This window comes from Diadema antillarum, unplaced genomic scaffold (genome assembly GCF_040938485.1).
Source record: "Diadema antillarum isolate AM-2024a unplaced genomic scaffold, OU_Dant_1.0 seq00001373_RagTag, whole genome shotgun sequence".
Taxonomy (NCBI): domain Eukaryota; kingdom Metazoa; phylum Echinodermata; class Echinoidea; order Diadematoida; family Diadematidae; genus Diadema; species Diadema antillarum.
In genome coordinates, this window is record NW_027272134.1 from 669599 (window position 1) to 693664 (window position 24066).

At 36.8% G+C, this 24066-nt stretch overlaps 2 protein-coding genes across 6 annotated transcripts in view; both read right to left on the reverse strand.

The window, feature by feature from the left end:
* LOC139708806 (uncharacterized) overlaps positions 1-9447 on the reverse strand; it is a 35415-nt gene extending 25968 nt beyond the window's left edge. For all 5 annotated transcript variants that reach the window (XM_071620761.1, XM_071620760.1, XM_071620759.1 and 2 more), the window contains exons 1-5: positions 9194-9447; positions 8403-8513; positions 7092-7253; positions 6203-6277; positions 3390-3452 (exon numbers count right to left, since the gene is read on the reverse strand). In XM_071620761.1, the coding sequence (XP_071476862.1) occupies positions 3390-3452; positions 6203-6277; positions 7092-7253; positions 8403-8513; positions 9194-9432 (650 nt within the window). In that variant the 5' untranslated portion in view covers positions 9433-9447. The remainder of the gene's footprint in view (positions 1-3389; positions 3453-6202; positions 6278-7091; positions 7254-8402; positions 8514-9193) is intronic.
* Positions 9448-20935: 11488 nt separating this feature from the next.
* Positions 20936-24066, reverse strand: part of LOC139708793 (uncharacterized) — a 29994-nt gene continuing 26863 nt past the window's right edge. The window contains exon 14 of the mRNA XM_071620741.1: positions 20936-21026. Coding sequence (XP_071476842.1) covers positions 20936-21026 — 91 coding nt within the window. The remainder of the gene's footprint in view (positions 21027-24066) is intronic.

Here is a 24066-nt window from a genome sequence, read left to right on the forward strand (position 1 = left end):
TATTAAATACTTTTGGGTGATGGCCCTGCAGAAATATGAGCACAGAAGGAATAGCCCTTGCTTTGACACTTGTTACCCTTTGAAATAGTTAGGATTGTTAGAGCTGATTTCTTTGGTAGTTCACTTTTAGAATTGCATCTGCTATCCGTATGTGCGTAATACAAATGGTGGGTTTTTTTTATGCTAATCTGATCCATCATCAGGAAAACTTGAGTTCGTTATATAAGAGGGTGGAGGCATAAAAATCATTCCATCTAATTGACAAAATGACACTTAACAATCTGTACAGAAACTATACAATATTTGCAAATCAAAGATGCTTCAGCAAGTGTGTATACTATGTTATTTTTTATCTTCATTTTTTTTATACAAAAGAGCACTTAAATGTCCATCCACCAACACATCTATTCAACACTGTTAATAGATTTGTTCTGTAGCATTAAGCATAATACATACACACACACAAAAAAAAAGCTGTACATCATAGGATATCATGTATCAACCCTATGTGGAATATTCAACAAGAAAAATACATATATACATTGTATTAATGAAAAAGAAATTTTCCTACCTGGGAGAGTTGCATACATTTTGTTTCTCCACAATGAGTTCAAGCTTGACAACCAAACGAACATTACAAACAGATTAATAGTAAATGTTTGATTTTTTGAGGCAATAATGTTCCACACCTGAGATGAAAGTGACTTTCAATGCTGGTATTTACACGAAAAAAGTTGGTAAAAAATATAATATAGAGAGCAGAAGGGACAGAGAAATCCTGCCATTCAGTTGCGCCCAACATAAGGCCAGGCATTGAAAGTATGTTGTAATGGCAGCTTCTATTATAGTCAACAGGAGCTCATTTTGACCTGGCTGCATTTAAGGTAACAAGCAGCATCTAATTTCATAAGCTTCATTTTTCTTCCTTGGTATATAAGCCATTGTATGGCATCGTAGTTCATCAAAACAACCCACGAGCACACTCCAAACAACTCTACCCCTTGATGGCCTTAATTAGAAATGAGCTACAATACTATTGGTCTTCTCATGACATGGGGCTACCAACATTCATTCCCCTTCGCCCATCACAATCATGGAGACTTTGAAGATCAATCAGAGACAGACGTGCGCAACGCAACATGCATCTCAATGGGCAAAAATGATTCTCACATCGCAGAGATTTTCATATTTTCTTTACCCAGACCTGAAAAATATCAGAATGAGGGAGACTTGGAGACCTCCTCCCTCTTAACACCCCCCTCCCCCCCCCACCCCTGATCGTTTTGATCTACTCTCTTTCAACCGCAATTTCTTACAGTATATTTTCTAATGAGTAATGATGGAGCTAATCTGACCAAGCACGGCGTCTCTGGCCAATAGCAGTGGCGGATCCAGAGGGGGGTACACCAGGCACGCACCCCCTCTTTAGTTTTCGTTTCTTCTTTTCTTTTCTTTTTTCTTCTCTTTCAAGGCTGTCGTATCTTCAAGCTATATGCTTATTTGATGACAGTCTTCTGCATTCACACTCCCAATACATGTGCCATAATTCAGTCTGATCATTTGATTCACTTTATCCCGATTGATTCCCAATTGACGTGTTATTTTATTCTTTTCTTTAATCTGTACACATAAATCTCAGTTTTATTTTCAGATGTACACACTGTATGTTCTATTGTCTTGTAAACAAAAAGAAATGACTGTATTTCATTTGTAATATATATTCGATGCACAAAATTCCTAATAAATTCATTTGAATTGAAAAAAAAAAAATGAAAAGACAACAAATGGGAGTGTGCGCCCCCTTTAATTTTGTAAAGGCGCCTCCCCTTTACGGAATTCCCGGATCCGCCCCTTAGAAATCACTTGGGTTACAACTCCTCTACCCTATCACTTCAAAATACAGCACAGAGCAGGAGGAAAAGTTGCTGGTTCTCGGCACGCAGCCTTGCCAACTGGCATAGAGCTGAAATTTAGAGAGAATGTGTCCCACTCTCAGTTGGGCTATGACTGAGCCTGCACTTTTAAATGGCAAGGGATGTAGTGGAGGTTTCCCCTCATCTTATATCTCTAGCACTGTCCACGCCAACACTTAATTCAATTCAAAGCCACAGACAGGCATCGCAGGACAAAATGAGACTAACTTCACTCTCGTACCTTTCTCTACCATTCGGGATACATTATGAATCATGTCCAGGAGGAGTGTTTCAGAAGGAGGTTCGCAATCATTTCAAGCTGAAACATCAGCAATCAGTACTGCAGCAGCCAAAAAACCACAATACCACTTAGGATTATTCCTATTGTCACTGCATCAACTGCATTTATCATCACATTTAATGTTAACTGCAAACACCACTGTGAATTGGGGACCCAAAAAACATGGCTGACCTAGAATGACGCAAGTTCAATAACTGTATCCACACTGCCAATTTTTCCTGCCATTAATGCACATGCATATACTATTTACATACAAATTAACAGCTACATTGTACGGCTGTGAGTAATGAGGGGAAGAAACATCAATATTGATGACGTGTTATTTACATATTACACTCTAAAAATCCACATCTCTCAGTCATGATATCATGTCTTGTGTGTACCAAAGAAATGTTTCAATAAAATGAAATGCATACATATCTTGTTTTGCGCCAGTGTTTTTAGCAAGGAGGAAAAGAACAAAAAAGAAAAAAAAAATCTATTTTTTATGTCCACTGAAAGCTTGCATATGTCTTCGTGGGAGAACGAAAAACAAAATAGGGGAGAGAGAATAATATAGAGTATTAAGTAAATGCGTGTGAAGGCATTGCCATTATCATTACAGCAAGTGTCAAAAAAAGGAAAAGAAAAACACAGCATATCCTTCAGGTTATCAAGATGTGATTACTCAAATAAATTAACTTTGATGTTGGATATAGACACACTTTGAAACAAATCACTGACATACGTATTTATAATTCAAAGAAATCTGCAATACTCGACGTTCCACTCACTGTCGTATGTCATCTTGACCAGCGTGTTTACCGCTCATTCCAAAATTGAACACATTTTATATTAGCACGAGCGACAGATGATTCCACTCCTTACAGTAGGTTACAGACAAATTCTCCACATACATTGCCAATACACTTATCACTTGTAACCACACAAAGCCGCTGAATACGTTCCAGGATACGTGACAAAATGCAAGAGTATATTCAAGACCCCGAGGGCGGTTAATACATGGTCAATCAATAACAGCGATCTACGGAGGTGTTAGGCTAGGCACTTGATGTTTCGATTTAACGATAATGGGTTTTTTCTTTTGTTTTGTTTTTTGTTTCTTTTAAAAGCATGCAACACAGAAGAGAAGCAATGACAGGAAGAACACACAGGAATAGTGAGGGAACTCTTACCTGTGCTTCGACTTATGAGACTTCTTCTTCTTCTCCTTTCGTGCCGGTGAGTGACTTTCTGATCTGAGTTAGGAATGCACGGTCAAAACAATAATTACACATCTCCTAAACTCTGGATGGCAAAAAAAACTAGAAATGTCGCTATGGCGACTGGTATGCCTCCGTCATAATGCATGATTCTCCTAATAGGTCTATAGTTCATGTGGCCAATGTGTGATTACATTTTCACAAAATTTGGAAAATATTTAAAATCACGTGTTTGTCACAAATGTGTTGAATGTTCACCTTCCTCGACCTATGTTTAATTGGATGAATAGGAGAGCATATATTTGGGGATTTAAGAACTTAACTTGACTTTGACCCTTTCATAAGTTTATGCATTGAGTAATTTTCAAGGCATGGAGAAAAAATTTGAAATCACCTCCATAGACTACTGTGCTAGAATTATTCTCAGACCGAGAATAAATGCAATTATCATAGATATCTTCATAGTTAATGTGTTACTTTCATTATTTTTGCATTCTTGTTTGTTTTGTCATCCATCTGAACATAATTAGACTGGTCAGGCAGCTCAGTTTTAGAATTTTTTAAATCGATCAAACACAATGTTAATCAGTGGCTTTTAACTGAAGTTTATGGGTCTAACATCTGTAATATTATAAAAATATTTCATTTTTGTTATACTGTAAAACATGATATACTCGCGGCATGAATTTTTCGCGAATTGGAACCGACAGCCTTTTTCGTGGCATGAAATTTTCGCGAAGTGCCACTGGCGTTCAATGCATATAGTGTAAACAAGGACTTTCGCGTGCATTTTAATTTCGCGAATCTTGGCGCTAGCAAAATTCGCAAAATTAAAGTGCACGCGAAAATTCCTCGTTTTACAGTATCATAAGGACCTTTGTGACCTTTGACCTTTGACCCCAAAATACCAGTGAATATTTGTCTTGTCATACTCTACGGACTCTACAGAAGGACGGACGGATGGACGACCCGAAAACATAATGCCTCCGGCCACTTCGTTGGCGGAGGCATAAAAAGGGTAACAGTGGTTTGCTTGGATACATAGACATGAAACCACTTCTAATCTAAAGCATTCATACTCCCCTTGAGATGACCTCAACTTCTACTCATATTCTGGTGACCCATCAGTATCCCTCTAAATAACATTAGCACATTATATATGTCATCTGCATTTCACCTGTCAGGTTGCAAAATGAGGGAGGCAAAATTGGAGAAACAAGCAATGGACATCGAGTGCTATTCACACCAGGAGCACTTAGCTAATACATCGACCTTGAGTAAAAGCAGGAAACATATTGCTATTATTCTGTAAAAGTGCACTTTTATCCTGATGCATGAAATTACCCTATAAACTAGCTCTCATGCCTCAACTCATGCCTAAAGAGGGAAAGTGGCACTCTGTCATGATTAATCCTTTTTGTCACACCAAAAAACGGACAACTCAATAACTCAATTCCACGCAGCGCTCTAAGTGACACTATTGTTGATTTACGATGCCAATTCCAGGCCACTAATATCGTGCAGTCTTTGTGCGCCATTTATTCAATGAAGCGTCAAGTGGCATTAACTGATCTCTGAAGTGTACAGGCATGCATGGGGAAGTTCATCGATGCCAATCCAAGTGTTCGCATTCTGTATATGTTTCACCGACGTGCCATCAACACTGCAGTGTAAGCCCTAGCAGCTAGTTGCTCTCAGTAACGACAGCTTCCGTTACAGTGAAAAACAAAAATCATGGACTAGTTTACTGACAAGCTCTACTTGGCTCACATGTGAAAAAATTTCCAAGCGAGTAAGGAGGAAAAACTACATTATGAAAAGGTGTGCAACCAGAAGCATAACGTTGCACCCTTTTTCTTTGGACTGCTATTGTAATGCCACTAATTAGGACTGTCTAATTGTCCTTGGGATGGCAAATCTGCTAATAGCGTTCACAGCATGCATTTTAGGGCATGATAATTACACAGTGTGGAGCTCCATTCTAGAGATGTTTCTTGTTTTGTTTTTTTTTCCATCACCTAACATTCCATCTAAAGGACTTTCACATACATGTACAGCTGGATCACATTCACTGTGCTGAACCCCTTGACATCTTGTACGAGGTATGTGACTGGACTATTTTTGAGGGTTTTTTTTCCCAATTCTTGCCAGTTTTTTATTGATCTAATATTCTTGTGAAAGAATTTCGACAATCTCTGCATTGAACAATGACAAGCATGAACAATAACACGCTAAAAGGACACACTCAATAGGCTGCACAAAGAATGCAACCTATTATGACATCATCAGGGATCTCATCACCTGACTGTTGGTTACAAAGGGGCCCTTCTAATCACTGAATGGATACTGTAAAACATGATATACTCGCGGCACGAAATTTTCGCATATTGGGGCCGACGGCCTTTTTCGTGGCAAGAAATTTTCGCAAATTGCCTCTTGCGTTCAATGCATATAGTGTAGATAAGAAATTTCGCGTGCATTTTAATTTCGCGAATCTTGGCGCTCGCGAAATTCGCGAAATTAAAATGCACGCGAACATTTTGCGTTTTACAGTATTATACAGTGGAAAAGAGCACAGAAAAACAGTCCCATACATTTTGTGACAATTGTCATATAAGTTAAATTCTTTGATCATACACTACCAGAAGAAAAATCACACAAATATGATGGAAAATGAAAAATGCAACCAAGAGGACAGGGTTTCAAGCTCTCTTTTTTTAGGTCTAAATGCAGGGAAAGGCATTTCTGCCAGCCACAAGAAACATGTTAAGAAGCTGATCTCTAACCTGCTCCTGTGACCACTTTTCTTCTTCTTCTTCTTTGGAGGTGGTGATGGTGAACGACTAGGTTCTCGGAGTATCCTGGTAGAAAGTAAAAAACACACAAACAAATTATGAGATGCATTATAGTTTTTTGTTGTTTCTTCAATACAATACAAAAGGCCACACACATCACAAGGGCTGCTAAAAAAAAAAATGCTTGTTTCAAGACACAAACATAAACACACACACACACACCACATGCATGCATGCACCCCCCCCCCCCCCCCACACACACACACACACTCCCTCTCTCTCTCATTCACTCACTCACAAACAAATCTGACCCATGGCGGTGAGTTGGTGAATTTTACACGATAAAATGTACTACATGCAATTTCCTGCAAAGTTTTTTTCTTTGTGCTGGGGAGGGACCATTCACATAAGTCCCAAAATAGTCATGTAACGAATCAACCCTAATTCAAGACTTGTTATACCCAGCAAAAAGGTTCGGAGCTGAAGTATCTTTTGCAACAATGTGTAAATATTCATAATCAATTCACAAAAATCTCAAAGATTCATTAAAAAACAAACACCCCCTTTTTTTTTACATGACCAAATGTATTACATGCAATTAACAATGTTATGATTTCTTCTTTTTTTTTGTGCTGGGGAGGTACCATTCACAGAAGTCCCAAAATAGTCATGTAATGAGTCAACCCTAATTCAAGACTAGAGTTGAATTGATTATGACTATCTAGACATTGTTACAAAAGATACTTCAGTTCATCACTGCTGATAATGATTTACAAAGAAATTATCAATGACAAGCTCTAAAGAAAGATATCTTTGTAACAACCGAAGACATCAACATCTGAGATACAAATGACTACATATCAAATCATTTGTGACTTACTCATATTTCTTCTCAGCCATTGCCTTAGCCTCGGCTTCCTTAGCCTTTCTCTCTGGGTCAAAGGAACTGCCGTCGATGTAGCCATCTTTGATACCAAACGCTTCCCTCAGCTTGGCATTCTGTTTCTCTTTGGCCTCAGCAATCTCATGCGAATCTGTCAAGCTGATGAAACATGGTCACGCATTTACAAAATGATCATGACAATAATGATAATCATCATCATATCACAATCATAATCATAATCACAATGATGGATTTATTAACGATCATTAAAGGACAAGTTCACCTTCATAAACATAAGGATTGAGAGAATGTAGCAATATCAGTACAACACATCATTGAAAGTTTGAGGAAAATTGGACAATCCGTTCAAAAGTTATGAATTTTTGAAGTTTTTGTGCAGTAACCGCTGGATAAGAAGACTACTGCAGTGTGTGAATAACTTAGATGTCACATGCGTACAACAATATAAGGAAAATATAAAGAGAATTTCACAAAATTTCATCTTTTGCAAAAAGTACACATTCCCCCGACTCGTTACCGACAAATGTTATGGGTAATATTATTCCCCCTGCCTTTAGAAAGAGTCAAGTCAAGTGCTCTTTTATTATGCGGAAAAAGTGAAAATATGTTGAATTTTCTTTACATTTTCTTTATACTGTTGTACGCATATGACTCACAAGCTGTAGTAGTCTCCTCATCCAGCGGTTCCAACACAAAAATTTTAACAATTCATAACTTTTGCATCGATTGTCCAATTTTCCTCAAGCTTTCACTGATGTGTTCTACTAATATTGTTGCATTCTCTCAATCCTTATGTTTATGAAGGTGAACTTGTCCTTTAACGATCATTATCATCATCATCATCATCACAGCACTGTCCACACCATATCATACGAGACATGCTCATATGGAACCAACGTTACCGTAAAACAAACTGCATCCATTTCATGGAACTGTCAAAAGTGCTTTGCACACACTAGGAGATTAATTGACTATGGAATGTGTGAAATATAAAATTCTTCCAAACTGATATTGGGTGAAAGTCTATCAAAACATCTAAATGCAAGCCAGAAGCGCCCACACGTCTGAACATCTTTCACCCAAAGATGCATCAAAATGCATTACATGCTATTCAGAGGTTACTGCATCAAAACCAAATGAAAGTCAATGAATTCATTATTAACCTGAATGCCAGATATTAAGTATTCAAGTAATCGGACACTTGTCCTACAGGACTGCAACTTGCATCCAATTCAATTTCACAAGAATAACAAAGGAGAGAGAAAGAGGAGATAAACTACAACTGACCTTGCTCTTTCCGGTGTCGCTTTGCCAGCCAGGTCAGCAATGCCTTCTTTCTCAAAGAGCATCTTTCTGAAAGCAGCCACTTTCTTCTCTATCTCCTCCTTGGAATATGTTCTGCACAAATAATTCAAGAAATACCAACAACATGATAAGGTAGAATTACATTTTGTTTAAATACCATGTGGTATCTAATGTGTCAGATTCACAAAAAGAGCTACCATGTGTACTATGACACAAATATAGAGCCATTCAGCAATTTTCCTCCAAGGTAAATTGTACTTTGCATTGCTAATGAATAACTGAATTCAGCTTTTAGATATTAGTTTATGTACATCAGGAAATGACTTACTTACATACTCTGGCCATCATCCCTACTTATAAATGTACACAGCAGATTCACAATCCCTTTATACCATCAGAGCGAGACATAATTTATCTGCAGCATGTAGTCATCGGTTGTAACAAATACTACTAAGTATTGTTATAACTCAATGCTCTCTTCAGTAACTCTTCTGTAAGTCTTTCTATTTTTGCTACTATCCATCCTCTTCTTCAGGCCCATATCTCTCCTAGTCATCCATCAATCAATTTAGCCAGTAATATATCAATGTACCCATCCATTGAAGTATTATCACTTGATTTTCTGACAATTGTATCTTTAAAAAGATCATGCCATCAATATCATTGAATCCCTTGAGAGAAATCACTGATTCATCAGTCCTTGACCATCAGTTTTTAAACCATCACAGATTTGGTCGACATAGATGGCATGTCTTTGTCATCATCCTACTCACCCCTGCTCCTCCATCACCTCCTTCATCTCGGCACACTTCAGCTCCACCTGCCTCTTCCGCTTGTGGGCCAGGATCTCCTGGTTGGGGGGCCGGTAGAGGAGCGCCTCCGCCTTCCGGATCTCCTCCTCCGACTTGTAGTCCACCTTCTGTTTCTGGTTCCTCACCAGGGCAAAGTTGCGCTGGATGTAGCCATTGGTGCCACTGCCCCGAGCCGTGGCCAGGCCGACCCCGTTGTACATGGTGCCAAGCTACCCTATAGGCTAGAGCCAGGAAAGGGGAGGGGGAATCATATATTGATAATTGAAATATCGCTGTCTGTACATAATGTATACACATACATTGTATGAGTATGTGTGTGTACCTGCATGTCTTGGTAGCATGGAGACATTAATTATGTAATGTACACATAATGTAATGCAATGGAAAGGTTGGTTCGATCAAATCAATCTTCATTGGCAGCCAAACAGGGAACATTTGAAAATCTCAAGTGCACTCATAAACCTGCTAGGATAGAATTGCCAGTCAGCAAATACGGTAGGTGAAATGAAGTGTACAAGTTGTATGCCCACTCAGTGGATGTACGTTCAACTTCAGTCGAGATTCTTCTGCTGTGTATGCGCTGCATACAAAGCTGTACATAATCCATTACAAGGATTCCCACACTTCTGTATCTGAGTCGGGCTGACCTATTCATTACACACATGTAGTCTGCCCACACTACTGGGTCTTTAATTGACAGGCTGGTTTTGGCATATTACAAGGTGGGTATACAAATGTACATGAATCCATTCAGGTGTCTGATGGTGTTAGACAAATTCAGCCAAACACCATACATTTAACAACTTCTTACGATACAAAGTGCCAGCATGGTTGATTTTTTTAGCCCATGAAGTTTGGTACATGCATACAATTTTGTGTCTGAGAAGCCAGAATCATGTTTTCATACACATTTTTAAAAATGCATATTTGTCAACAGACTCAATTTTGACTTTAAAGCCGTTGGACTAAATTTCCTCCACCACAGATGTTATGTGGTCTTAGCACAGAACTTTGATGTTTCACGTCTGATGCCTAGGCACATCTACATGTACAGCGGAGTAATGATACAATGGTGCACACGACTGAATCAAATTTTCAGGAGAAAACCCCCATGTACTGTACTCAGTCTATTTCACACTCCTGAAATAACCAAAGGGCACTGTGACGTAATGCTAGACAAATTGAGAAGGGAAAGGAAACCTGCACTGGCTATCACTGAATGAAAAGGAAAGTGGGATCAATATATGCAAATGAGGCATGGCAGTTGGTCAATCCATGAGAGCTTTATTGATTTCTACTCTGTTTACATTCAGCTAACAAACACACTCAGGTTCTGTCATGGAATTGCATGAAGATACACTGTACTTTATGAGCGACCTATGGCACTTGAAACAACCACGGCAACATACATTAGTATAAAAGTAACTAAGTACCTACAGAAGATCAGCCAATGCTACATGGCAGTTCACAACACATTCACATGGGTCAATCTACGTAGGTACATCTTAACCAAGATCAAGGATAGAAAAAAAAAATCATACAGCATGAAAGATGTTTATAGAAGTATGACATTCTATTGATGTCCTTCCAGCTGACTGCGGTCACATATTCTGTAAGAAACCAAGACCACTTAATCTACAAGTTTGTAGGCTAGCTTTACAAGTATCTTGTTGACCCCCAGCACCTAGCTGGTATGGGTAATGATTACTGGTACACTCCTCAAGAGGAAAGTACATCGTATCTATCAATCAGTAATACTGTATGTCAAGCCTGGGAAGGAAGCGTGGTATCTGTTAGAATGTGCTCAGACTGTGGGAAGATCTCTTGAAAATATTTGAGATTCTTTTCATTTTCAGTCAGGATGGAGAAGAAACTGTGAAACAGCATGCAGACAAGATCTGTGATCTTTATCAAGAAAATCAATATCAAATAAAAGGACTAATGATTGCTGTACTTTGACAAGCTCGGGAGGGGGTGTAACTATCATAAACAATGCACTTCAACACAGCATCTAGAGAGATTACAGATTAATTCTCCCATCAACGTGTTATGGATTTTACACATGACACGTGGCATGATTAAGCAGCTAAAGCGTCACTGCAGTTGAGGATGTGGTAGAGTTAGGCAGGGCAAACTACCTTCTATTCAAACAGCCATCACAGTGACCATAGAATTGATGTTTACATGACCTCCAAACATGTACAAACTCACTCTAAATATCCAGCAGCCTCGAATATTTGCATCTGAGTGAGATTCAAGTCCAGTAGAACAGGAATTTTTTCACCGTTTTGACACTTGACTTCTACACTTCTCTGCGTTGCACAGGAGCAGACAGCGCATCATGGTGTAAAAAACACGTTCATGGCAGCGATCGCCGCGATTGATCTGAATGTAGTGCTATCTCACAGCGATCAGAGCAAGTTCTTCTATGGTATCTTTAAAAAGATAATACTTTTTCTGACTTTCTCTCTGCTTGTACTGAGTCACAGTAGTGATTGAGGATGGGGTTGTTCATGTTGTGTGTGAGTGTGTGTGTGTGCACACGCACACATGCATGCGTACGGTATGTGTGAGGGTGTGTGTGTATGTGTGTGCATGAAAGAAGATTGTGAAAATTGTGGTTATAAAACAAGGGTGAAAGAATATAAAGCCTTTTAAAAAAGGCTAGGAATTGGGGGAAAAGGAAATGAATGAAAATGTGTTAAAAAAACATGGAAAAAAATGAAACAAAAGGTTTACAAAATAGAAAGTTCATTAAAAGATAATGGAAGGTAAGAAAGAAGAGAAACTTGCATTGTAATGGAAAGCAAGGGAGAGATGGATATAGTTTGTAAAGGAAAGAGGAAAGCAAAGAGAAAAATATAGATTGAAAACAGACAAGCACCAGGTAGAATAATAGAATGAGAGATGAATCAAGACAGGATGAAAGCAAAGATGATTAGGAAGGAAAGAAAGAATTATACATGTTGAAAGGAAATTAAGAAAAGGATTCATTAGAATGAAAAGATATTGGAGAGGATCGAAAAGATATTGGAGAAGATCGAAAGGAAAGACCCTTGTTAAGTTGTAGTTGGAGGGAAAAGCAACCAAAGGAGGGAAACAAAAAACGATTAGGCAGACAGTACAGTTAAATAGGAAATTGAGAAAGTTAAACTAAAGGAAAACCACAAAGAATTGATTGATAGGAAGGAAAGGGAAATTTAGGTATAGATTCTACCTGAAAATGAAAGAAGAAAGATAGAAAAAAAAGAGAGAAAGATATAAGTGGCAGCACACACTTGCACATGCATTTCGCTTTGGAACTACAAAATGCAAGACTAACGCAAGACTTGGCCGAGGAAAAGAGTTAGCCTTTCAACGACACCATAGAAAAAACCGCTGTGTCGCGCGCTACATTCAGACCAAAATGACCAACCCTGCATGCGCTAAACATATTCGTACTGTGCTTGTGTACAGAGCAGCATATTTCAAGCAAGCAAGATTTTCTACCAATTTTCCGACACTCGTAATATGGGTACCGGTACTAAAAGTGTTAAAACTTAACGTCTAGTCAACTTTGGAGACCCAGATGCAAGTACTTTAGGTTAGATCTACTGTACTGAATAACAAAGGGTGAGTTTGTGTGTGTTTGGAGGTCATTTGACAAGACAGGTGCAAAAGTACACTAGCACCAAATTCTATGCTCCCAACTGAACTGTGGCACTAAATCGCCAAAACAAAACCATAAACCACCAAAGAAACACGTCTTCACAACTTTTCATTGTCAATTTCGTCCAAAAATCAGCTCACAAAAGCCTGGAGATTTCCTTTCTGTAGCAATTTAATATGCTACATACCGTTAGTGCACCAGTTTTCGACAGGACCCAGATTTCGACACCCAGCAGATAATTCTTATTGAATTTTATACTCAGTACAAACGTCTGACTTCAACAATCAACCAAGTTATCAATCACATTTCTAGTCTTATATAATCACCATTTGTCACTTGTCATCATAATCCGACGATAGAATATTTAGGAGAAAAGCAACACAGTGTCAGCAGAAATGTTGATGTCAGCCATTTTTAGGGGTTCAAAACAATATGACGCATTTTGTATACATCGCCGTAAAATGAAATTCACCCATGCCGGTTATCTTACTTTAGTATCAGTTTGTTTGCCAAATCCTGATGTTTGATTTCATAGTATAGATCGTCTTTAGTAATTTCATGGCTGAATTCGTGATAAATGAGCAAACTTGTAGAAAGAGTTGGCTTTGAGAATGTGGCACCGGATTTCGACATTCCCATATTAAGACACGTTATAGAGGAAAATACAAGTTCTTGCGCTGGTATGATTGCTGGTTTGCGTCCACAATGCAGTGTACGCGTACTGTACGCGCCCTGTGATTTATGTGTGATGCGCGCTGCATGATTGTGTCGAAAAATGATGCTGGGTGTCGAAATCTGATGCCAGCAACGGCGTGACGGAAATGGCTTAAAATTGAACACGAGTGCATTCGTTGGGAATTCGTTCAAGGCATATTATTACTGGCCTTAGTGGCTCAACTTCATATCGAAATTCCGAGGTAAAACGGTGCGGTATTGACGGTAAACAAGGAAATGTGCTAAGTGTCGAAAACCGGTGCCCTAACTGTACATTAAGCTACAATAATTATCAAATGCTAAAGACAGCCAAATTATGCCTAGCATAACGCTAGATGCTGAAACGTCTAAAATTATGCCAGAAAGCATCATCCATAGTGTTTGTACCTCCGTGGTTATGCCAACTCTGGCAACCATATTCAGATGACACAGACTTTTATACAGTCTGTAGTGTAGTCCATGTAGCTGAGTATAGTATTGAGTGCGAGTGCATCTCAATTTCATCCCATTGCCCATTGGCATCATAAACACGTAGGCCTAGCCAATACAGTCATTACACACACACACTGCGCTCGCACTGCACTGTGTGACTGCGCTGGTCAGCAGGCTATTACCTACAAGAGACTCTGCAGGTTTATCACAACATTCTGCGCATTCTTTCCTGCATAGCGACCAAAATCATACCATAAGTAAAAACTCAGATATTTCAAGATCACCGCTAAATTCATTCTAATTCAATAAACAAATAAAATCACTCACAATATGACGAGTTGTTTCTCACTTTGTCGCCGTTTTATCTACGTTGATTTGACGCAGCAGCACAGCACGTCGATTGATTGATTTTTCAGCCAGCTAGCTGCCAGAGAGACGAAAGATGGCGCTAAACTAGTTGTCTCGACAGAATGATGTGTGTGTACGTTGACGTTGTACCAGCAAATGCCTGCTCAAGTTGCGCCACGAATTTAATCGAATTACTGCAATCGTCTTCAGTAGATAACTCTAACGAAGCCAGTTGTAAAGTATAAAGTTCGGTATCTAATACTCTGTCGAAGAAAATTGTTGGTTACTTTTAGTTCTATATATCTTGTAATAAAAGGGACATTTCACGTTGAAAGCCTGGAGACCAGCAAGTCCCAAAATATTTCATCTGCAAGATATCAAGGTGTTGCTTCAGGCATCAGCCAAAGTTGATCATCAATACACTGTATGGCAGCCAAATTTGAGATAGAGATAAAGGTGTGTCTACAGCTGCACTGGCGATTCTTAATGACTGATATTATTATAAACGCTGTTATGCCACTCACTTTTAGTTTATATGAGGAGTTTGAATGCAAAAACAAACATTTTTTTTTTTTTTTGGGGGGGGGGGGGGGGGGGGGGGGGGGTAAGGTGCCATCATCCAGGGTTCGAAATTGGCGATGGTCCGCTGGCCATTGGCCACCCGAAATCACATCGGACTAGCTAAAAATCGTAAAATTCTGTAGTTACTAGTCCGTCTGTCTAGCCAAAATATTGCTTCAGTGTCAAAATTAATTCTAAGTAGTCCGCCTGGCTAATTAAAAAAAAAGTTAAGTGCGACCCCTGTCATCAGAATATAGAAATACTGTATAGAGAAAATAAAAATCTTTTTCAATGATGCTACACTCATGTGCGCAAGAACTATTTTTGAAGAAAAGACGTTATATTTATCATTAAAATTCTCGCATATCTAATTACTTTGTTTTTCAGCAGATGAAATTTAAGATAGCTCAAGTTGTTAAAAATGGATTAATCTGTTGTTGTTGTTGTTGTTGTGTTATTTGCATTTAAATTCATATGTTGCACTATCATTTAGGAAAACAAAGGTAATGATGCCGATAACTTATCAACCAGGGAAGAAACGGGCATAAGAGTGACTGTAAAACCACAACAATCAAGGACAAAAGGAACCAAAATACAAATAAAGAAAGAAAGGATATGATACAAAGAGGAAGGGGGATGAAAAGTTGTGACAGTATTAGAAATTATATAGGGTAGCTTATATCAGGGTATGGATATGTTTCAACTTCACAGCAACACAATGTCAAGTTGGAAAAGTTGACTATCATGATTTACTTTTTTCATAGCGGATTTTGATGCAAGTAATTTTGTGTCTTTCACTATATATCACATGCATAAAAATATGTATATACATTATATATGTATTAATATACAACCTTGTAAATGTGTTATATATGATTATATACATTATATATGTATATAAATGTATTATATATATATATATATATATATATATATATATATGCAGAGCATGTTCGCAAAAACCGATAAGTCTATATTTGCCAAATGGAGATGTTTGCGATTAAAGGTCAAGAAAGATAAAGAGAATAATAAGAAAATTTTTGCTTCTTTTGACCATAACTTCAAAAATATACCTTTATATGTAGTGACCAATATATCATTTAAAAGATATAATTTTGTACTTTATGACAGAGACCGTACTTCAAAATCTTCAAAAATGGACTTATCGGTTTTTGCGAACAAACTCTTCATATATATATACATATATATATTATCTATATATGTATATGATATGTATGTATAAATTTATCCAATTGCACTTATTTTCTTACTACAAGCCAACTGCAGCATTGGTCATGGAGTAGAGATAAGTCTTCTCTTAACCCATTGAAGACGAGTCCCGAGTATACTCAGGCAGGTGTCCATGGGAAATGTGTGTTGTAGTAAAATCGGCCCGTCCTCAATGGGTTAATGCAAAATCTTCCTTGGAGAGGAGACTTCTATCAATTATCTTTGTGACATCAATGCAGCCTCAAGGAACAAATCTGAGCAATTTTCCAGAAATCGGTAAGAAATACATGTATTTGATAATTTGAATGTGAATGGGCATCCTGTTGGTGACTGAGAACATCCCCATGTACCTGTTATTGGTCATGTGACCAGTTGCAGATGCATGGTACAGTGTACGCCCATTACAATGAATTCCTTGGGACCGATGGTTTTCTATTAGGCCTATGTATCAAAATTTTGCCTTGGCGGAACAGTAACCACATAAGGATATATAGATGATAATATTTGGACCCGAGTTTTTACTTTCTTGTGACAAGAATTTTACTATAACTGTGTTCGTTATAATGGGAGTGCACTGTAATTATCATGTGCTGTGAATGAAGATGATAAAGTTAATTTTGGTTTGTTTTTTTTTTTGAAATACAGCGTAACTAATCAGACGATCAAAATAAGGTTTATAGTACATGGGAGTTTCAATAATGAATGAGATCATACCATCACACACACACACACACAAGTCACTGACAGACAAGATGCAATAATGATCATATATCTTTTTATTTCTGATTTTAACAAATCACACATGTATGTATGTACAAAGTATCATAGATCTATACACAGAAAAAAAAAGTTGTTGGATCATAACAGACAATAAATGCACCAGTTCCATCCCTCAGTGACTGGTTGATAGATATACATGTTTGCATCACATGGTCAGAATGTGGGAAGCAGTATGTTTTCGTCTTTCTTTTCTATTTCACACACAAGACAGTCATGGTAGAAAATCTCATAGAAAAGTGAGATGAAAAAATATATAATTCATTGCTGGAGACAGTTGGGCCCATCTATTAATTTCTCATGGCATCAAACCATTCACTCATGCAATTTTTAAACCTGATGAAAAACATGTATGACTACTTTCTTTTTTTTTGCCTACAAGGTAAAAAGTACATCACATGAATGACATATATGCCTTCAATCAATAATTCAAATTCATTATAGAGATAGATTACTTTAAAGGCAATTACAAATTATGCGTTTCTTCCCTGCACTAAATAAAATGCAAGAGAACACATAAGTACCTTGGAGGAATTTATTTCCTCCTAAAATCACACGTGTCTTATTAATTTCAAATTAAGAAGTTCAACCTTAGAAGCATATTATCAGCAAAAACATTACCACACTTTTTTGTTCCCTATTTTCCTTTAAAAAAAGCACAACCAGTATGCTCCTTTAACAATTATTCAATGTATTATATGAAAGAATAGATATTGCTTTTCATATGAACAAACACTGTGTCTATGCTATAATCACCTATTTATAGTGAGCACCTGTCTACAGCGGTCACCTCTGACATCTCTCAAAGTCTTGAATAATAATATGTAGCCTTGACCATCCAGTCCACACAATAGGCAAAGGAATGTTGGTTGGAAGCATCAATGAAAGCATAAAAACAGAGGTCAGTGTGTTCCTGTAAATCCATCAGACTACCATTGTATGATTAAACAGTACTTCCCAAGTAAAGTTGCTGATAATTTCTTTGACACTGAAGCCCCCAAAAGGGAAATATTAGGAATAAAGTGAAATTGATGAAAAACACATGACTGACGACCCACAGAAATATAGGTTAATAACAACTGTGTCATAAGTACATGTATCATAATTCCTGCCACATTTTGAAATTTTGAGAATATACATCGTGTTGACATTGATATGTACTATAAAATTTCTCCAGTTTGTAGGAAGCATGTTATTAAAATGTCTTTACCAGCCTTATTTCCTGCACACCTTACTGTGTCCTAACTTTGATGCCAATTTTCTCAAAGCTGATTTATTTTACAATAAATATCTGATGGCTTCTTTCTTCTGGTCACTGTGGTGGGTTTTTCATTATAAAATCAAAGTGGTACAAATTGTATTTCTTTGGACAGCTCAGAGTCTATAGAGTATAGAAAGATATCAGGCAATCGACGTACAAGGCTTTATCTGGATTATGTGGTGATGAGCCACATATATACATGTGTGTATATATAAATATATATGCACAGTATGTATTTTAAAAGATACAAATGTATGGACGGTTGTCAAAAACCCATTCTATGACTCATCATAACTGGGCTGATATACACGTACCAGTATGTACTATGTCCACGCACTGGAAGCAATAGATGACATAACCTATTGTGTGTATGGGTGATGTTCATTATTCCAAAGGTTTGTTAATCCGAAGGTTCCTTATTCCAAAACACACAAATTCCCTATATTCGTTTATCCCACAATTGTGGCATTATTCAGAAGGTGTATTAACCAAAAGTTCACTAATGCAAAAATGAAATAAGGTTTGTTAGATGAAAAGAAGGTGTGTGATAATGAACCGTAGGAATTACAAACCTTATTTCGTTTCCTAATTACATGAATCTTCGGAATAATGGACCGTTTTTCATTTTCTAGTTGACAAATCTTTGGATTAGCATACCTTATTTCATTTTCAGATTAACAAACCTTTGAAATAATGAACCTTCATATTTTTTCCCTTCATACAATGCTTTTCCATAACAACATAAACTGTGACAATCACCTCTATCTGAACTTGTACATACTCCATTATACATGAAATGCTTATTAAAAAATATATAATACGGAGTAAAAGGACGGATAATATTCCCTGATTTGCTGGTGATAACTTTCACCATCCCAATGCAAAGAAAAAAAATACCTTTAACTTAAAGTGAAATAATGTTACTTATTACCAATATAATTTTGACTGCAGCATGGCCGAACGAATGTTGCCTAGTATATTAAGTGACCTAAACATGTATACAATATATCTGAAACTTCTGCATCAATATAGAATGTCGTTGGGTTTATTCAATGAAGCAGCATTCAGCCATTTCACACAAGATATCAAAATGTCACACACTTAGAACATTAAGAAAAATTTAATTATTGTTCATCTACCTGGTGCTTTTTGATTAAAGGAAATATATTTGATTTTCTTGGCAAATCATTCTTGATTCTCTAATCACCTTCTATTCCTAAAAAGCCAGATTTTTTTATCATGTAATCCCAATTCTGGCAAACTTTATTGCTGTATTCAAAACCCAAAACTGAAAAATAACCTCCCTTTGCAATGGAGATGTGTGGCCTAAAATTTCACCATTAAGCTTCTTCAGAAACAGAAAGTCACTGTGCAAAAATACTATATTTGTGTTTGCATTCCTTGTGACATGAGGCAGAGTGTATTACAATGGTCATTCACCCCCAACAGGCATGGTCAAGACACAAGATGACTTTAAATCCTCATCATTTAACATGTTTGGCCACTGAATGATTGTATAAGCACAAATTGAAGAACATAAAACACAACAAAACACAGATTATACAAATGAAAACCAACACAAAAAGTAACACAAATATATGCATCTAATACTGGAAAAGCATATTTCCAACATTCAGCCATCTTAAGGTAGTTATTTCATGTCATTTTGATGCATACTTTACAAACATTATTTGAGACAAAAATAATTCTAACTACTTATTTCACATCATCTATGACACAAGATACAAACAAACACAACCCACATGAATGCTCATTTCAGTATGAAACAGCTTGCTATTAGCTCTAACAAAGGTCACAAGAGCTTAATACATCTGAACAGATATTTACTTCCCCATCCTTTGTGGAGCTGCCAGTAGTTTATAACACATTAATTACAAGAGGATGTGGGTACAAACATGTACAATGTACAATCTTCACCACACGACGTTACAACACAAAAACACAACATGAAAAAAGCAATTATACTTCTGGAATTGGTATATCAAAGAAGTTGTGACACTCATCCCCATCGACTCTATATTTCCGGGATGTCAGAGCAGCTTCTGCTTCATATAATTCAGATTCTTGAGCCAAAACTAAAAATTCAAATCTAAATAACTGAGTCAGTCTTCCTATATTCATACAGCTGTACCAGTGAGTCTCACCTTCTCAAAGAATTTCATTAAATGTTGGATTAAAATGAAATATCAACAAAATTCCCAATTTCAGCCATGTATCGGTCTCAGAATTGACTCAATTTGTACAAATGGTAGAAGGGTTATCCCTTGGCAGTTCATCCGAAAATTGGGTGACTGCATTCTTAAAGGTTGAACTTGAGGCTGTTTCATAGACTACATGATGGGGAGAGGGGTCCACATTCTTTATAATGCAGATATACTCTATACAGCAAAATCAATCCCACTGTCCACATGATCAAAGCAACATCATAAACAACATCAGAACTAACATTGAAATAAAAACATACGGTAATTACACTTTTTATTATCATCATTGGCAAAATCAGATAACCAGTTTCAAGTGTTATAACTGGAAAGGGAAATGTTTATAACTTGCACATTAACATGGGGGGGTAGCAAGGAAAAGTTTGCCCTAATCCTATAATCATAGGTCCTGTTTAGAATGACAGTTGTCTGTATATGTCACTCTAGGGAAACAACTGTAATTCATTCTGCACTCAGCTGGGGAAAAAAATATAAAATCCTCCTTCCAGCTAGGCCCCGCCTTCCTGCCTGAAATGCATGATAGCCTCGGCCATCTTCTGACCCTTGTCCTCTCGTTCCACAGTTCCAACGTACAGCTCACTGGGAGGGCAAGGACATGATAGATAATTGAGTCAGAGGAATGATAAAAAGAATTTATACATGTACATCCTAAAACAAGCAACAGACTCTAGAGAATTTTATAAATGACGATTACTATCATACTATGAAATAGAACATGAAATGGACGTCGTATGAAGGTAAGACATTTTGCTTCAAAATCATGGATGTCACACATTTCTTGTTACTGTATAATTTATATTACAAAAAGTGACATTATAAAATGATATACAGGCAAGTCATAGCAAAGGCAAATGTTCCTGCAAAGTTATCATCTTCACAAAATTGATATGGATATTTGCCTTTCTTTACATGAATAAATTTGAGAAATAATGTACGGATATCTGCCTTATCACGTAGCAAAACTATCACATACTATTAGTTTTTACTCATTTTTAAGTTAAAAAATGACTGATTTGTGGGTTTTTTCTATATTAACTTTTGCAATAATGCATTATAACAGAATAACAGAATGTATGATTCTGCTCTGCCATCTGCCATTCCAAAGCAGAAAATCAATATATAAAACATATATGATACATATAGATAATATTGGGTGCACTACTGCATAACATCTTGTGCATAAGACAAAATACGTTTCACAGAATGTGCAAAAAATGATAGCTGCAAAAGTTTGCTTTTTATTGATGCCAACTGCAACATTGGACTATTTGAAAATGGCATCGCATGGGCACTGCAGAATTGTTGTTCAGAAATATCACACACTATAGGCCTAATTTGACTTTAAAAAGAAAAAGAACAAAAGAAATGTTTCTTTTAGATTCTACAGACAGAAGAAAAGAGCATCATGCAATTTCCCAAAAGAGAATTTATAAGTGAACCATCCAGTAGAGTGTGTATAAGGAAAAAATGTTACAGAGAGTATCAAGTCAACAAATGAAATATGAGAAAATTAATAGAAGAAAAGGAAGAACAGTCATTTGCATGTCATAACTACCAAAAAAAGAAAAAAGTATTAAAGACCGGCTTCATTGTGCAAGTATACTCTGTAGAGTGGTCAGTCAATCAAAACAGGAATAACTTTGTAAAAGCAAAGATATATGAAAATAATATCAATAATAACAAAGATGACAATAATGAGAGGTACAATAGCGACATTCACAATAATTATTGTAACAATGATAATAATCATAATGGTAATAGTAGTAGTAGTAACAATAATAATAATAATAATGATAAATATTATTAAAGAAAATAATTATGAAACAGAGATGATAACCTCTTGATGATTGTTAGGTCGACTGTCTGCTGCATGTTGTCCAATGTGCAGTTGTACACTGATATGTCAGCCATTGATATTTGTGCATATTGTGAAGCAATATTAAGTGACATGAAAGAAGTATGCTTGTTGTAGAAACATTTACTTCCTATAATGAGTAAATATCTCCTGTCTCATTAGCTTTAATATGAATTATGATGGGGTTCCCTTGGAAAAAAGTAATACCAATTCAAATCATATTATTGGGAGAAAAATTACAAACAATCACTCTGCTGACTTAACACTCTCTTACACTCTTTACATTTGTCAATTCATAGCTATATTTAGGGTCCAGAAACTATTTTTAAGAAAGTGCCAAGAAAATACTTGATTTACTTTGTGTTGTCAGCATTACAAATGTAAAAAAAAAACAGGAAATAAATGCCAACACACATCAGAGATAAAGCACTCATCAACCAAAGACTGCAAAAAGCAATTTAAACATACTGACATACTACACACATGGATTTAAGGAAAAACCTCTAACATTATAACTGTGCATTAAAAAAAACACACACACAAATCCAAGCAATCCTTTATACAACACTTGAATCACGATGGTAATCCACTTTGATATTCAAAACTGCCTTCAGAAGACTTCATAAGGACAAAAAAAAAAAACAACAACAACAGGCATTTGAAGAAGCCAAAATTGTATTCACTGCAGCAGTTCTGAGAAAATTAGAAATAAAGTTAAAAAAAGAGCAGAATTAAAGACTTTAACATTGGGCCATTGGGACTTGTCTAACTGGAAAAAAAATCCTAATCCTGGAATGTGACCTGTAAATTTAGCATATGTTTGATTCTCGCATATACACTTTTACTCACAATACTGGCTAATAATTTGCAATGCAAGAATGGTTCCTTGTCTTACAAAATGATATGGGTCTTCTCTAGGAGACACAATTAAGTTTCTAGAGTTTGCTTGTTTGTTTTAATTACACTGCAACTATTCTCTCAGTCTCTCAAACAGTGCAAAATTTCTTGTCAAGTGTGCATATAAGGATAGAGAGTTAATTCATTTGTGCAAATGTTGTTAGAAACCATAAGGCAGATAGATAATATATCATCATTATCTAATTTTCTTGATTGGTTGTTTTTCTCTGATATGGTGCTATTCTATTTGTACTTTGCTAATTTTTATTAGTCCCAAGCATACCACTTTGTGTGCTTCAAACAGCAAGTTAAGCATCTCTGTGCCAGGGACTTTGGACGGTGTGCACAATGCTATGGGGTTTTCTGTGCCAATCAGCATTCAAAGCATACATAGGGTTAAGCATTTCAGAGTGCACTTATACGTACCTGATGGCAATTACATCTTGGCATAGCCAAGGTAGAGCTCACTAGGGTGTTGGCAAATGAAATGGGAAGTGCAAATGGATGCATGCAAGAAACAAGCGGGGAAAAACACACATACACATATTAACAGCATATGAGCGATTCACCAACAAATTGCAATGTCTTTAAATAGTATCAACAACTAATTTTGTCTTCCAAATGAGTACAATTTAGTGCCTTTGGTGAGCCCAAATGACAATGTCGGAAGCAGCTTGACTAGATGCAGTACAAAATACCATGCTCAATTCTTTCTATCAGCACCATTCTGACTGCGGACAAGTGAAAACACAAAAAGAAACTTGAAGAATGCTTTTGTCAAATGTGGAATACTGATTCTGCAGGGTAGATCTGAGCAAACCAAAAATGCTGTGTTAGACTGGGTGGTAGAAATTAAAAGAAATATGC